Below are 17,045 nucleotides of genomic sequence, written 5' to 3'. Positions count from 1 at the left end.
GAGGGATTTCTGGCCTGGAAAGGAAACCCTGGTGATGCCAAAAGCTCTTTCCACAATTCCTAGTTGTACTTTCTTCATCACTCAAACAGATGATCAGAATTCTCCTTCTTTTACTGACAAAAATGTGGCCCTGACTATTTGAAAATGAAAGTCTTAACTTTTAAAATAGAAATCAATGGCAAAGAAAATTTTGCTTTAAACAAATTCCCAGAGTCACTTTTAATGGAAAAGATACATCTCAATAAAATTTTAACGTGGCACTTAGAAAACATGGAAGCAATTAAAAATAATTTAAAAATCTTTTAAAGACATTATAATACCGAAAGTAATTCTACATCAGTATTTTCTTCCCTGAAACCTCACTGAATTTTCTAGCAGTAGACATAGAAAAGCAACGTTCAGTCTCAAGTGGCCAACATTCTGGTTCTCACTAACAAAATTATTCTAGAGACATGTTCTGTTTCTAGCCCAACTATAAAATTTAGGAAAAAACCAAACCAAACAAACAAAGAAAAAAAAAAAAAAAAACAAACCAGAAACAAAAACCTCAGAGAAGACCCATTCATTATTTGAAATTCCCTGGATTACTTTTGAAAAATTTAAAACATTATTACACTATTAGTTAACCTCTTAATTCTTAACACTGTAGATTTTAATCAAATTTTTATTTTCTACAAAATGACATTTCATACACTTTACTGCTGAGTGTTTCATTGCTATCTCCTCCCTGCCTGATGGCCTACCCTCTTTCAAGGAAGCACTTCTTTTATTTTATATCTGCAAAAACATTCACTTGAAAAACCACAGATTTGTGACAGGCCACACACTAAGCCACTGTGGTCAGTGTAAGTCCTGTGTCTGACAGGGACAGATGGAAACCCAGTGTTTTCCTCAATGATTTCGCACCGGGGATTACTGATGCTTCTGTCCTTAAGAACCCCAGGAGGAAAACCGGCTGGCATACAAATTCAGCAGTTTTTAACAGCACCTGACAGGGCTCCCTCAAGTTATTTTAGCCTCATCAGTTCTGTCCAGAGCCCTGAAGGCAGTACATTGCTCCTGGTCCAGTTTTATACTTGTGCCTATGCTGCTCAGACCTGACACACACTTGTACAGAACACCGCCTCACCCACCTGTAGGTATCCTGTTTTCCACTCCTAAATTAGTAACTTTTATCTTTTTAAACTGTGCTTTGTTCTCCCTGAAGTGTCTCATGTACAAATGTGAGTGATACCTGTTACATATCATAGCACTTATATACCTGCCCTTGGCAAACTTCACCTTACTCTTCTAAGAATCAACCGTTAACAGGCAGGAAGTCAGCAGTCACCTCCATCAGAATCCAGCCCTGGACAGCATGGCCTTGTTGATATGGCTTCACATTCATTGGTATGGCTGTAACACAGGGCCAGTCCCTGCTTCCTTTATTAACCATGTGAGCGGATTACAGTTTTTTAAAGTCTAGACTAGTTTTCCATATGTTTTATACATTTTATTCTGACATCTTTTAAAAACAAAAAGACGCACACATTTGCATTTATCAATGCCCTTTTCTTTAAAAAAGGGTTTCCCTTCTATCCTCTAGGCTCTGCTCTCCGAGATGTTCCTTTGCTGGGAGAGCATCAGAGGTGCTGTCTTCACCCTGGCACTCCAGCTGGGCTGCCTTTCCTGTTAGCTGCATAATTTCTTCTAGGACATTTGTAACAGACACAACATATACAGGACGACTTCAGTTTGTATTTTTCCTTGGCTGTTATTTTTTTTTCCTTTCTTCTTCTTCTTTTCTTCTTCTTTTTTTTTTTTTTTAAATAAGTGTGTTTCCAGGTTCTCATATTTTCTTTTCTTTGAATATATTGCACATTTTATTATTAGAAAAAAATTTTGTTTCAGGCAAAAAGTTTTTCTCCACCCAGGAGGTACTAATGTGTATTATTTTCTAAAAGAGGTAAGTGGTTGTCTGTGTGGCCATCTTCAAAGGGGATCTAAGGGAGAAGAGGAGAAGACCGGAGTGTTAGTTCTACTCTGTATGGTGTCTCTGATCACAAGGCTTTATAAAAGGGGGCAATCCTTTCTATGTACACTTCACGGGAGACGACAACATGACTTAGAGACAAGCACCGCGTGCAGTGTCACTTACAGAATGGACGGGCTTGTAGGATCCAAGTCTGAACCGACAGCAAATTATTTCCACTATAAATTTTCCAATTCCATGTAACATGCCTGTAATGAATAACATCAGTTCAAATTTTTAATTAAACTGCTTTTGAAATTGCTAATTAGAATAAGACACTGCAGATAACTGCAGAGGTACAGATTGTGGAAGGCAGCAAAGCAGCCTGCAGTTGCCTCTGAGGCTACTCAAGAGGGTTAAATTTAAAAACAAATAGATGTTTTATCAAAATCAGAGGTCACACACGTAACTCACAACCCTGATAGAAACTTTTCAAGACTTCCTCACAGAACTCTGCAAATAACATAGATTTAAAGAACTAAAACAAAGCACAACAGAACAGTGTAAGAAAAGTTGTTCACTTGCTTGTAAAATAGGAATCAAAATGGACACAGGGCTCCAAGAATATAACTTTCTTACTCAGAGTAACCAAGGTCTGAAAATGGATTTCTAAAGATCCCAGAATCTTGGGGAAAAAAACCAGAAGAATTTCTAATTTAATAAAAATGCCACAATATATGACTTCATATAGTATACACGGAAATACATTTAAATCAAGGGGAATCTACATCTGTGAGGCTTTCTGGGCATTTTCTCATTTAACCCTATAGCATACTGACAAACCAGATACTACATTTCAGAAAAGGAAGGTGAACTATCTAAGGACTACCAAGTCAATGGCAGAGCACAGACTCCATTCTAGCCGTGTCTGTGGTTAACACCCAGAACACATAATCTTCCTTAACAGTATCCCATGAAACAGGAGTGCTTACAGGACAGGAAATATATTTTAGAGCTTTACAATTCAAAGAAGTCTCCAAATATCAAAACATGACAATGTGTATACTTCTTGTTGTCTTTTAATAGAGGCATAATTTTATGTAACACACGTGTGTGTGAGTGTGAGTGTGCGTGTGTGTGTGTTGGGGCTTGAGAAAGTGAGGGCCTCAGAAAGTTATGGCACACTCCCATCAGTGAACTATCTTCCCAACATCTTAAGTTCAGAAACCAGATAAAGAAAGAGGGACTTGGCCACAATCCCAGCAAGACACACATGCTAAGAGCTTATCTCAAACGAAACAACGTAAAATGAAATTAGGCAAATAAATGAATGCTAACCTGTTGTTGAAAAGATTCCTCCAATAATTCCACAGAGTCTTACAAAAAACTGCCAGAAAGGCATGTGTTCCTCAGTGACTGTCACCATGAGAGAACTGAGATCATATTTCATAAATATTCCAGAGACTCCATGGCTGCCTGCAGCATGGTTAATGATGCGTTCCTGAAGGAAGGGGAGGGGAAAAGAAACAGTCATGTGGGTGTACTAACACACATGCCTTACCAAGGTACAGGTGTGTACATAACATCCTACTCCTCAGGGTCAACTGCCCTAGACTTTAAGCTCTACAGAGACAACTAACTACCACTGTTCTTGTAGGGTAAACTTTTCAAAGAATCACTGTGATGCCGGTGTTGCACATCTGTAATCCTACACTAGGAAGCAAAAGCTGGGGGGATGTGCATTTGAGAGCAAAGCACTGTTTCAAAACAGAACAGGACCCAGAACTGAACTATCCTTACCATGTGTAGAAATAAATGGTCATCTTAAACACACCAGCTTATTCATGCACTTACAACTGACCGGGCAAGAAAAACCAAGTTTACACTGCAACATGCTCTTGTATTCTTTTCTTTGTAATTAATTCTTGTCATTCTATTTCTAAGATTAAATTAAACCTCCAGCGTTAGGAACACAGAGAGTATGGTCAAAAGCCCCTCCTTATTACTAACAAGGAGAACTGTATAAATGAGTCATCGATCAAGTTTCCAGCATGAATTCATGCAAAAACTCAGTACCACACTGAAGGCATGGACCAACTACAATAAAGCAAGCTATCTTGGGGATCAGGGCATCTAATAACACTGAAGATGACTACAAATTATTAAACAGACAGTGGCCAGCTACTCTCCTGGCCTGCATTGTAAAACTCAATGCAATGATTAACACTTTAGTCACCTATAGCAAACACCCCTCACAAATGGGTTCCTTTCTTTAATTTTGCATTTTCAAATATATCCTGAAAATAATTTCACATTCGAAAGTCATCCTTCATTTTACAGCTGCATGTCCTGTGGTTAGATTTATAACTTGAGCTGTTTCTATCATTATATCATTATAGTAACACAATGAACAACCATGATGTTCAAAAATACCATGTAGTATTTTTTCTTCTTTTTCCTCTGTGTCTTAGAAAAGGAGTTTCTAACACAGAGACAGCTGTAACAGAAGCAATGCATACACCAGTTTGAAAATGTAGCCAGACTCTCTATAGCCTATAGCAATTCTATAATCCTATGTACTTGCTGGCTTTGCCCCAAGGCCCTGCCAACCTATACAATGATTCCCAGGTGTCTATCAATACTGCTGGTGAGAAACATCTTCCTACCCTTGTAGAGATGTTGGAGAGTACAACACAGACTTACCTAGTTACTGTGTCTGTGTATATGTATGTGTATATGTATGTGTATGTGTATATGTACACATACTCACATAAATAGACACCTGTGTTTGATCCCAGAGCCATCTGAAAAGTTACAACACTCGCCCTGTGTAATTCAGAAGACTAAGGAGAACCCTACTGTCACTGAGGCCTTAGTTATGATCACCTACAGCACTGTAGCATGGAGAATGGCGTGGAAAGCTCTCACATGCCATGGAATTCACCTGGGCACCAGCTTTTGAGTATTAGCAATTTCCCACTCCATTTATAAGGAAATACAACTGAGAACAGACACTGTTCAGCCCTGCTCTTCCTCTCCATGAAAACACTAAGAGCCATCTACCTGAGGCTAGAGAGGACACTTCCAATAAGACCTAGCTGCACGGAGGGATTATTTGAAACTATTAACTATGCATGTGCATAGTTAATGATATAACACATACTCAGGCAGAAACACAAAAAACATCAAAGAAACCAGAAAACCTGAAAGGCAGATTAGGAGTTGCCTATATCAATACAGAAGACTATTACAAATCAAAATTCATAAAGTAACTTCTGTCATCATAGTTTAACTTGTAACAGTTTAATCTGTAATTTGCCAACATTTTTTTTAAAAAAAATCTAACTCTAGAACACACACATTACTACCCATTCCTGATGCATTTTGCTTAAAATGTAAATTCAATTCAAAACTTTCACAAATTTTTAAATGAAAGAAGGTGCCTACTAAATCTCCAGGCTTATCGTGCATTTGGGGACTATAAAAAATCCTTCCCTCAATCATCTTAGCAATCAGGACCCACTTACCCTCTCTGTCACAGAGAACTGATGGGTGTCGGCTGAAATCTTGTATGTGTGTAGCTTTGTTGGCACAACTGTAATGAAATATTGGAACATCTGGTTGTCTATAACAAAAACAAAATATGCCTTCTCATCAATCCAGTAGCAACAGAACACTATCAAATCTATTAAATATGACAAGCATGAAAGCTAATATTACCATCTGCTTCAGTATGCAATAGATAAACAATTTTAAAAGAAAAGCTGGTGAAAACAATATACTCATATTTGGTAAAACAGAGTCCCACTTAGGACACAAGAAGTGTGGGGGAACCCGTGTTTGACGTAGTATGTAATAAATAATTGTAAGAACTGGCCATCTCCTGTGACCAGGCAAGACTACCAGTAGAGGGAGTGGGACACCAACACAACCATATAACCTTCAACCTACAGTCTGTCCTGCCTATGGGATATGCTGGGGTAAGGGTGACACAGAGACTGTGGGAGTGGCCAACCAATGACTGAGATCCATGCCAAGACAGTGAGCCTACCTCACATTGCCTGAAGCACCAGGACCCAGAGGTTACATGGCTCAGAGACCCAAGATAGAACCAAACCAAATAGGAGAAAAAAAGTCAATGTAATGATGCCTAATAACATTCTGCTATACTCATAGACTGGTGTCTAGCCTAACTGTCATCATAGAGGGTTCATCCAGCAGCTGGTGGAAATAGATGCATAGATTCACAGACAAACATTAGGCCAAACCTGGGGAATCCTGCTGAAGAGAGGGAGGAAGGACTGTAGGACACAAGAAACTCACAGATCAACTAACCTGGGCTCAGGGAAGCTCAGAGACTGAATTGGTAACCAGGGACATACTTTGCATGTATGTGATAGTTGAATAGCTTGGTCTTCTTGTGGGGCTCCACAAGTCACAGGGGCTGCCTCTGACTCTTTTATTGACTTTTGGGACCCTATTCCTCATACTGGGTTCCCTTTCCCAACCTTAATACAAGGCAAGTTGTTTAGTCTTAGCAAATTGATATGCTATCTTTTGCTGATATCCACGGGAGGCCTGCCCCTTTCTAAACAGAAAAAGAGGAGGGATGGGAGAGAGGCAGACTGGAGGAGGAAAAACTGCAGTCAGGATGCAAAATAAGTAGTATTTTAAAAAATGACAATGAAGACAATATACTCATATTTGGTAAAACAAAGCCCCAATTAAGACAAGAGAGTTGTGCAGGTGCCCATATGTACAGTTCAGGCATGACAACCATGCCTGGGACATAAGAAGGCAAAAGCAGTGTCTCTTCAGAGTAGAAACACCGATAAAACCTAGATGTTACTGCAACAGTAACCACAGTTCTCATTTCTGTTAATCTCCAATAAACCAGTAAACTAAAGTTGGACTTGCCTGACTCTGGATGTGGTGGTATTTTGTTTATGATCTATCAAATAAAACTTGCCTAAGGATCAGAGCACAGAGCTAGCCACACTAGTTAGCCAAGAGGTCAGGCAGTGGTGACACACACCTTTGATCCCAGCACTTGGGAGACAGAGGCAGATGGATCTCTGTGAGTTCAAGGCCATGCTGGGCTACACGAGACTGAATCTGTCTAAAAGAGAAACAGAGCTCACACAAAGTGCTGATTCCAGCACTTGGGATCCCAGCACTAGGGAGGTGGAGACAGGAGTGATACGGCTGGGCAGAGAGAGGGATATAAGGCGGGAGGAGACAGGAGCTCAGTGCAGTCTGAGGATGCATGGAGACAGGATGGCCCATTCATCCTGAGGTAGAGAAGAGTTAGTGGCTGACTGCTTTGCTTCTCTGATCTTTCAACTTCCCTGCCCCCCAATATCTGACTCCTGGATTTTATTATTAATATCAGTTAGAATTTGTGTAACATCTGACATCTGAAAGTGACAGGAGACTAAAAAGGAAACTAAACAAACTACTCAGTGATTGCTATTCAATCAAAGGGTCAGTTTTAGAGTCACCAGGCATCAACAGGATTAATACAAGTTACAAAAAAAGAAAAAAAATCAATGTACAAAAACAAACTCACATGGTAACACAAGCCTGTAATCCCAGGAGGACTGCTGTCCGTTCAAGACCAGCTTGGCCTATATTGCTACTTTCAGGCCAGTCTGATCTAAGTGGTGAAACGCTATCTCAAAATAACAACAAAGCCACCTGGAAAACAGGCTATGTACCACTTGCTATGGCTGCTGTGATATCACACTCTTGACTTTATTTATTCACACAGCCACCATTCTGGAGTAACTAGCTCTCTTGTGCTGGAAACACTGCATGGAGCTTCCTACAAAACCACACAGAATTCTAGAGCTTTGAACCTGTGACGAGAAGAACTTCTCTCTCTGGTTACTGTGGAATGGACAGTCACACCATGATTAACACATCGACCCTCCTGCCCTTTATCCCTTCAATCTGTTGTGGAACTTTTACTTTTTAACATTCAAATCCCATTCACTTCTACCACGTACTCAGCTACCTTTGCAAGGGTGACAGGAGTAAAAACATATCAGAATTAAAGCTTTCAAGAGCAATTTCCAGCATGTAAATTCTAAGGCCATAAATACTTACGATCTACAGCAATCTTTTCAGTCCCATCCAAAGGATTAATAATTCCTGGAACAAGCTCTCCAAAAGATAAATGATCTATTCTGTGAGAAAAGTTGTAAGCTAAGAGAAAAAGATAAAGGCAGAGAAATTATATTACTTTTTAAAGTGTCTTGCTACAGATGGTTTTATATTCTTACCAACTCTCAAAATCATCTAAAATTTACTAAGTTTAATACATTTAATAAGTTTAATAATACTTAGCATGTTAAGAAAAATACATGAGAAATGTACTATAAGAAAATCTGATAAAATGCTGCCTCAAATCTTTTGATTATATACAAATTTCTTTTTGTTATTGTTTTTTGAAACAGGGTTTCTCTGTGTAGCCCTAGCTGTACCAAAATCCACTCTGTAAACCAGGCTGGCCTCAAACTCAGAGATCCGCCTGCCTCTGCCTCCTGAGTGCTGGGACATAAGGCATGTGCCACTACCGCCTGGCTTTATATAAATTTCTATTAAATGTCTTATTTAATCCTCATATCCAAAACATACAACTTTCTTGATTCTAAACATCTTACAGAAACAAGACCATGCCATTACAACACCTAGGATGATATTAGATAATGAAAGTGATCACAGATATTTTTAATATACACAATTACTATAACCAACTGATTTTTACAAAATTTGTTTTGTTCTAATAGCAACGTTTAAGAAGAAAGTCTTGCTTGTATAGTGGTACAAGCTTGTAATCCCAGCACATGGAAGGCAGATGTAGGAGGATCAGGTATTTTGGGTCACTCAAGGCTATCTGTAGTCTTATGCCAACCAGGCCACATGCAAACATGCATCATTCAATCCCAATCTCCAAAAACACTTAAGTTTTATGATAATCACTGTATCAAAGTGCGTGCGTGCGTGCGTGTGGACATTCCTGTATCTAGACCTACAAACTGAGGTAAACTTCAGACATGGTTTCTTTGTTATTGCACATGTATAGAATGACACCAAGCACTGCTGGGATCCCCCCTAACTGCAGGGATTTCTGGACAGTGAACTTGCAGAAAGAATAGATTATAAGTAATACATCAATTTTTTCTCCTCTAGACGGATATCAAGTTTTTATTTCTTTTTGGTTATGAATTTTTAAATAGTTTGCTTTTGTTTGGCTTTTGCTTTCTGTGACAGCGTCCTGCCATTCACTGACATGATACTCACTCACTATGTAGCACAGGCTAACTTCAAATTCACAGCAATCCCCATGTTAATCCTCCCTAGTGCTGGGGTTACAGGTGCCAACACACTTAGCTAACACTTTTATTTACTTATTTTTGAGACTGAGTCTCACTCTGTAGTCCTGGTTGGCCTGGAACTCACAGAGATCCACCTGCCTCTGTCTTGGGATTGCTGGGATTAATAGCAGAGGGGGTGTGCCACCATGAGTCAAGTTTACCTTGAAAGCTCTACCTTTGTGTTTGCACTAAAACAAATGAAACACATACACACAATTAACTTGTCTTGAAAACTTTTCTAGGCTAAAACAAAATCTCAGAAATTGCTCACAATCATGGTTCACAAGTGCTGCCAAATGTGCATGCCCCCGAGGATGTGGGATTGCCCTGAAAGGAGAAAAACAGACATATAACCAACGAGAAGGCCAACCTGCCCTGCCATTCAGCAGCATGTACTGCAAAGTAAGAAGAGTGCATCTGGCCCACAGCTAAGCCATTTCGGCAATGTGATAAGCTGAGGGTTGCCAAAAGCCAAACAGAAAACGTGTTCAATATTTATGAGCCAAGATGATAGAAACCAAGAGAACACCATGTCATAAACAATTATCAATTAAACATAAAACCCTAATAATTGCATTCATTCTTTAGCTCACATGTACTTTCCAGGGAAACGTCTTTGCTCACCAAGGTTTAAGTTGGCGTTCCTAATTTCAAAAATAATCTCAAATTTGTCTGGTCAAATGACCTAAAACATTTCACATTTCCTCTCTGAAAACACAAATCCATATGCACGCTTTAACTGAGGTGATTCATTCCCTTGAATGAATTTCTAGAATATTTTATATTTTGTATATCATAAATCAGTAATTCTCAACTTCAGGCGGAATTTCCTAAATTACATAATAGATTTTTAAAGCTTCCTTTGTACTTGTCCTGGTGTCTGACAATGGGAACCACAGTCTGAGCTGAGATGTGCTAGGTATGAGACTGGAGGCCTTGAATACCACACCTTCCACAGCAGTCTGCCGAAGCTCCGAAGGCTTGCTGGAGCCACTCAGAACCACCGCCACCACCGCCGCCACCACATGCAGCAACTTTGCCACAGCACTAGTTTTATACATAAATACTGTTTTCCTGGATAATTTTAGGTTAAATTTATTACAAAACATTAAGTGTTTACAAAATTTAATTTCTAAAGCACTGAGCAAAAACAACAATAAAAAACTCATTATAAGAGGGTATCAGGTACCCTGGAGCTGAAGTCACAGGTGGATTGTGAGCTATCCAGTGTGGGTGCAGGAAAAGGAACTTATCTGTGAGAGCAATAGGTAGCACTCTTTACCACTGAGCCATGTCTTCAGCCCTATCTTGCTTCTTGATTTGACTACTGGATGCTGGGCTCACTGTCCTCAGTTGCTGAAGTACTTTCTCACTGAAAGCTAATGATCCAAGGCTATTCTGCTTTCAATAAACATATTTCTTCGGCTGCTGCAATCAAATATACTTCATTAACTTAGAAGAACAGGAGCTTTCTTTCTTGGCACATCAGTGATACATGCAGACACTTGACTGTAACTTCATTTTCACTAAGAAATTCTACTAGACATTTTGCTTTAAACTTTCTAATTTCCTGACCACCATTTTTTTTATGGAGTTGGGACTATTGTTAAGACTAACTACTGGTTAGACTAACAGTATCAACATACACTGGGTTCTTTAAGTGCAGTCATAGTGTCATTATAGCTTATTACAATATTCTGTTGCCAAGTTAGACGGTAATTTTAAAGTGTGACAACTAGAGCCTGTATTTCTATGGTTTTTACATGGTAATATAATAACTAAGTGCAGCAATGTACAGGACATTGGCAACTGCCCTGTGGTGCACCGAGCAATACTGCCAAGCACTGAGACCATTGGAGTTAACTGCTCTGTCCTCAGCATGACACTGTAATGTAAAGGAGGACCTGTACAAACAATAAGCACAGCTGCCCTTCAACAAAACTTCATCTTTGGGGCAGTAGGGGAGTGAGGTAGGACTTCTCTCATTAACGAAAAAGGTAGTGACCTGCATCTGGAACCCACACTGTCATCTATTTACTTATGGTAAGCTTTTGTTCTCTCTCAAGTTTAGCCTATTCTTTATTCTTTTGATACTACTAATAATAACGACTATCCTTTCCTGCTCTTAGTATAAAAGTGAAAAGTTTAAACATCACTGTGACAATTTCTCCATGCTATTCCTTATTTGTGTCTTACCCAGTAATCAATTTTAGCAACTAAGACACCCAAAATAAAAAAATGTCCATAATGCGACCATCTTTCCTGATTAGTAGTAATGACATTGTCAAGTTCTAGTGTGCCCCAACAGGTCTTGTTCTGCAGCACGGGCACACTTTGAAAGAGGCAACGTAATGGGCATTCATGACCTCCAATGCAGATCACTTGCGCATCGTAAGGACCATTAGCTGCCTCTGGCAGCTCCTGTGCCGGTTGAGTGCACTAAACAGAAACACTACAGCCTAGGTCACTCCTGACCCACTGACACCACCACCATTCTGTGTTCCTACTGTAGGCTTCAAATTTAGAGACAAGAATTCTTCTCAATAATGAAATTATAAACTACAGCATTATATTTAACTTCAATAGTCTCTCACAACCTAAGGTCCGTGAAGAACTTAGAATTGTTTTAGATTATGTCTTCCCCTTTTTGTTAGGAAACATAAATTGAAATTTTATGGATCAACAGCATAAGCAAGCACCTCCCTTCAAAATCACAATAAAAATCAAATTCAGTTACCGAAATACATATGACACTTGTTAAAAATGCTTCAATTTTCCTGCTTGTTTTCTGACATATTCTCTAACCCATCAGATGGGCCCTAGCAATGAAAGGAGAACAGTTCTGAACCTCAGTCAAGCTGAAGAAGGGCTTTTTGATTGTGGCACTTACTGGTTTATTGGCATCCAGGAACCAGGCAGGAAACAAAACATCCTGAAGTGAATCACATCTCACACAAAGGACTCTCAGGTGGCCTCTGCGACAATGCACACACAAGAAACTACTGACCTGAGCCTCAACTCTGTTCTGCTACAGAGAGTACCCATGGGTGCTGGAACACACGCTGGGATCTCAGGGGAGACTCGTATCCTGTGTTGTTCAGTGTTCAAATACCATCCCATCAACAGACATGGCACTCATCATCATCTCAGTGGCCTGCACATGTTTTACCTGGTCCCAACTCTACACCTAAATGCCAAGTATATGCCTCTTCCTTGTGCATTCTAGTATGCACATTTCCAAGCATACCCATGCCTTTGAACTATTCTCTGATGTACAGCTAGGACTGCCATTGCACTCAACAAGTAATAGGATCACCTTTGAGCTTGACAAACCTAACACACACACACACACACACACACACACACACACACACACACACACACACACACACACAAAGAAATTAAGAAAAGAAAAAGAAAGAAAAGGTAAGTCCACTGGAGTTTGAGAGACACAACAAAAGCTTTTCCTTTGGGGTCTGATTGATATATGTATGTATGTATGTATATATGTTACCATCTGCTGAAAGGTATGAAATTGGGGAGAAAAACAGCCAAAAATAAAATATAGGCCATATATAGAAGCTCACACTGTGCTTCCTCTTGGACTAGGGCACTGTTTGCAAGGAAAGCTGAAGAAGCCTTCTCCATCATGAGCTGCCTCTATGGGTACCAAGGCTTCAAAGTCCCTAGGACCATCTGCATTTGGTAAATGAACACTCAACAGTGGCCAAACGACAAAATCTGAATTTGCAGGAGAAAAGCACAGCAAAGAAAAACTAAATTTTGATCTGATTATTATAAGCAATAAAGACTTTCCTGATTAAAAAAAACATGTATGTGCCAGGCAGTGGTGGCACACGCCTTTAATCCCAGCACTCGGGAGGCAGAGGCAGGTGGATCTCTGTGAGTCCAAGACCATCCTGGTCCACAAGAGCTAGTTCCAGGACAGCCTCCAAAGCCACAAAGAAACCCTGTCTCTAAAAAACCAAAACCCAAACAAACAAAAATAACCAACAAAAAATATATATAAAAATCTAATGTTCTCTTTCTATAAACAAAAAAACCAAAGCCACCCTTGAAGCCAAGTTCTCTTCTGTGACATGCTCTCTGTTCGATGTGAACTCCTAACTCCCCATACAACTCCAAAGTTTCCTCATGAAGCCTCTGCTGACTTGTAGACAATGTCAAAATTTTTCTTATCGGCTATATATCTCCTCTACAGCCTCAATACAACTATAATTAAGTAACAGCTAATGTAGTTACTGGTCAAAGTTTGAATATTCTTGTATGACTTCAGCACGCAGGAGAGTAAAGGCTTCCTCTTTTCACTGTTTGACCCTGAGTCTCCAGGCTAGAATGTAGGGGAACCTGTAGCCACGCCCACTTAGGGGCTGGCTACAGGTTCCCCTATACTAGTACTCTGCACACATCAGGTATTCAGGCAATGGCTGAGACAGTGAAGAGCTCATCAGGTCTCCCTGGAAAGAGGAAGCTGGGGAGCAGATGTTCACCCATGGTGAGATCTACCAAGAGTTTTTTGTGATGCTGGATTATATTCAGGAGGATAGTGGCAGTTTTCCTAAGTTTTTGCCTAAATTACTTCATACTACACATTAGTAACTTTTGAGTTTTTCTAGAATTACTCAGGGACTGCATTTTTATGAGAACTACCAAAGGGCTAACAAAACAAAAACCTACTATCAATAAATGAAGACACTGATGGAACATCTAGGGTCAGGCTCTCTGGCTACAAAAGTTACCATTAAGAGGTTTTAATTCCTATTTACTCACAGACAACACTTTAAAGTGCCCTTTGTGGTGGTTGTGTACTAGGAAAAGGAGTAATTTTAATCAAGCTCCAACCCCACCTAAAGAACTTCAGGAAGTGAAAAGAACATACTTGCCCACAGTTATGTGAAAATTCCCTGCTACTTTATTGACATATAGATGACCGTGGATTCTGCACGCATCTGGAGTCAGTAACAAATCATCTTCCCTGTAAAGCAAGACACATTCAGGTATCTTAGTGCAAATCCAACACAGAGACCATGTACTGGGCTGACACATTCAGGTGTCTTAGTGCCCATCTGACACAGAGACCATGTACTGGGCTGACACACTCAGGTGTCTTAGTGCAAATCCGACACAGAGACCATGTACTGGGCTGACACATTCAGGTGTCTTAGTGCCCATCTGACACAGAGACCATGTACTGGGCTGACACACTCAGGTGTCTTAGTGCCCATCTGACACAGAGACCATGTACTGGGCTGACACACTCAGGTGTCTTAGTGCCCATCTGACACAGAGACCATGTACTGGGCTGACACACTCAGGTGTCTTAGTGCCCATCTGACACAGAGACCATGTACTGGGCTGACACACTCAGGTGTCTTAGTGCCCATCTGACACAGAGACCATGTATTGGGCTGACACACTCAGGTGTCTTAGTGCCCATCTGACACAGAGACCATGTACTGGGCTGACACACTCAGGTGTCTTAGTGCCCATCTGACACAGAGACCATGTACTGGGCTGACACACTCAGATGTCTTAGTGCAAATCCGACACAGAGACCATGTACTGGTGTGAAAATGGCACACAAGGAAAAAAGGCTCCCCAAAGACAAACTTTTACCTAATGTCCTAAATGTCAAGATTAGAGCAGTAGTTTAAATCTTAGAGTTTCCATATAGCCACTATAGCCACTATATTTACATAAATATACATCATTATGTATCTTCAAGTCCACCCAAAGGACTAAGTCCAATGCAGAAGAGCTCTGAAAATCAAAGGAAGAGTCCAACAGCAACATACTTCCCTCATGTATTTTTGGCACTGTGGTGCAGCTGGGTGGAATGACACCGAGATCAGGAAAAGGCACCCAAGTGCAAACTGGGATTTTCTTCCCAAGTCAATATAGTCTTTGTATATTTTTAAATTTGGAAAATCATTTTCATGATTAATACAAGAGTCAAACCAAATTCCTCACCGGTAGAATCTTATATAGAGATACACCACACATACAAAGTAAAATAACTTCATGAAAAGCTCAAAATCATAGGCAAGATACCTTAAATGCATAAAACACTTTCAAAGAAAGAACGACAGACCAATACTGAAACTACATCAACAAGTGAACTTTGGAAGCACCCCTCTCACCTTGGTGGCAGTGCCGTTGACGAACTTTTAAAAGCACTTTTGAAGATCACATCTTGAAGGGAATGCTCTTCTTGCAGCCTACTCTGAATCAGCTGCAGCATCCTAAATGTGACAAAACAGTAAAATACACACCAAGCCAAGACTTTGCTCAACTACAACAAGGCTTCTGACTAAGACGAACCATATGTTTACTATAGCGTTACACTCCAGAAGGATGTTGATCAGTTTTTCTCAGGAGAAAGAGGTAGGATGGGTTCCAGTTTAACACATGGGTCGTTAGAGGCACCAAAGGCAACTGTTGCTCTACTGAGTGACTAAGCTCACCTTTCACACACAATTAGGAAGTTTCACTTCTGTCCAGCACTGAAATCAGTTCTATAGATATGAAGAACAAACTAAGTGCAGACCATACAGCAGGGGATTGCACTGGAGGCTGCAGATTATTGAGATACAACCCCAAGGCCTATTATAAAATAGGTCATGTCACCATTTACTATTTACCTGGTATCTTCCTTCCCAAAAGAAGTAAACTTTATTCTACAGGACCATTCTACGCAGAGTATTACAGCTAGTCTTCATGTAACTGTTAGAACACAGTCAACAGGATTGTAGAAAACAAAGACTCCATTTAGGAGACAATGCTGCAGGGGATGGACAGACAGATGGCTCAGTGGTGAAGAACACTGTTTTCCCAAAGGACCTGGGTTCAGTTCTCAGCACCCACATGATAGCAAACAGCCATTTGTGACTACAGTTTCAGGAGATCCAATCTCCTCTTCTTGCCTCTCCAGGAACTAGACACACAGAACACAGACATACATGCAGACACACACACACACACACACACACACACACACACACACACACACACACACACACACACACACACACGGAGGGCTAGAGAAATGATTATGAACACTTGGTGTTCTAGCAGAGGTCCTAGGTTTGATTCCTAGCACCCACATGGTATATTCACAACTGCCCATAACTCCAGTTCCAGGATGCACACAGCACACAGACATAGATTCAAGCAGAACACTTACACACATAAAATAAATCTAAAAACTACAAATTTTTTAAATGTTCAAACATACACAGTAAAAATAAATCTTAAAAAACATAAAACAATGCTTAGATTCGTCTCTTTCATCATGACCTTAAATAAGTAACACCTCAAGTCACAGCATAGCAAGCAAACAAACTACACACACTGGGGAGAAATGAGCGGTGACAGCGAGGACTTTCAGAGTCGTGAAACTGCTCTTGATGGTACAATGGTGGATATATATCATTACCCAACTGTCCACTCAAGAGAGAGACCTCCAAAAGGGAGCTCCCAAGTGAACTACAGACCATCAGTAATGTTGGGCTGGGTCCATGCAGTCTCATTGACATGACAAGTAAGCCATTCTGGTGCCTGATGCTGATAAAGGAGACTGAGACATGTGAACTCTGCACTTTCCACTCACCTTCTCTGTGAACTTAAACTACACTAATAGTGAACTTAAAAGTAGGGGGGTGGGGGGGACCTTACATGTAAACATATATAAACAT

At 40.2% G+C, this 17,045-nt stretch overlaps 1 protein-coding gene across 1 annotated transcript in view; it reads right to left on the bottom strand.

Annotated features, from left to right (window-relative positions):
* Nucleotides 1–1,390: 1,390 nt before the first annotated feature.
* The window catches only part of Ergic2 (ERGIC and golgi 2), a 29,782-nt gene continuing 14,127 nt past the window's right edge, over nucleotides 1,391–17,045 (bottom strand). Inside the window, exons 7-14 of the mRNA XM_027430061.2 lie at nucleotides 15,492–15,593; nucleotides 14,231–14,326; nucleotides 9,602–9,657; nucleotides 8,060–8,158; nucleotides 5,479–5,576; nucleotides 3,290–3,452; nucleotides 2,138–2,220; nucleotides 1,391–1,982 (exon numbers count right to left, since the gene is read on the bottom strand). Of these exons, the coding sequence (XP_027285862.1) occupies nucleotides 1,920–1,982; nucleotides 2,138–2,220; nucleotides 3,290–3,452; nucleotides 5,479–5,576; nucleotides 8,060–8,158; nucleotides 9,602–9,657; nucleotides 14,231–14,326; nucleotides 15,492–15,593 (760 nt within the window). The 3' untranslated portion in view covers nucleotides 1,391–1,919. The remainder of the gene's footprint in view (nucleotides 1,983–2,137; nucleotides 2,221–3,289; nucleotides 3,453–5,478; nucleotides 5,577–8,059; nucleotides 8,159–9,601; nucleotides 9,658–14,230; nucleotides 14,327–15,491; nucleotides 15,594–17,045) is intronic.

This window comes from Cricetulus griseus, chromosome 8, assembly GCF_003668045.3.
Source record: "Cricetulus griseus strain 17A/GY chromosome 8, alternate assembly CriGri-PICRH-1.0, whole genome shotgun sequence".
Lineage (NCBI taxonomy): Eukaryota > Metazoa > Chordata > Mammalia > Rodentia > Cricetidae > Cricetulus > Cricetulus griseus.
The sequence above is the reverse complement of the archived record's forward strand: the minus strand, read 5'-3'. Positions and strand labels throughout refer to the sequence as shown.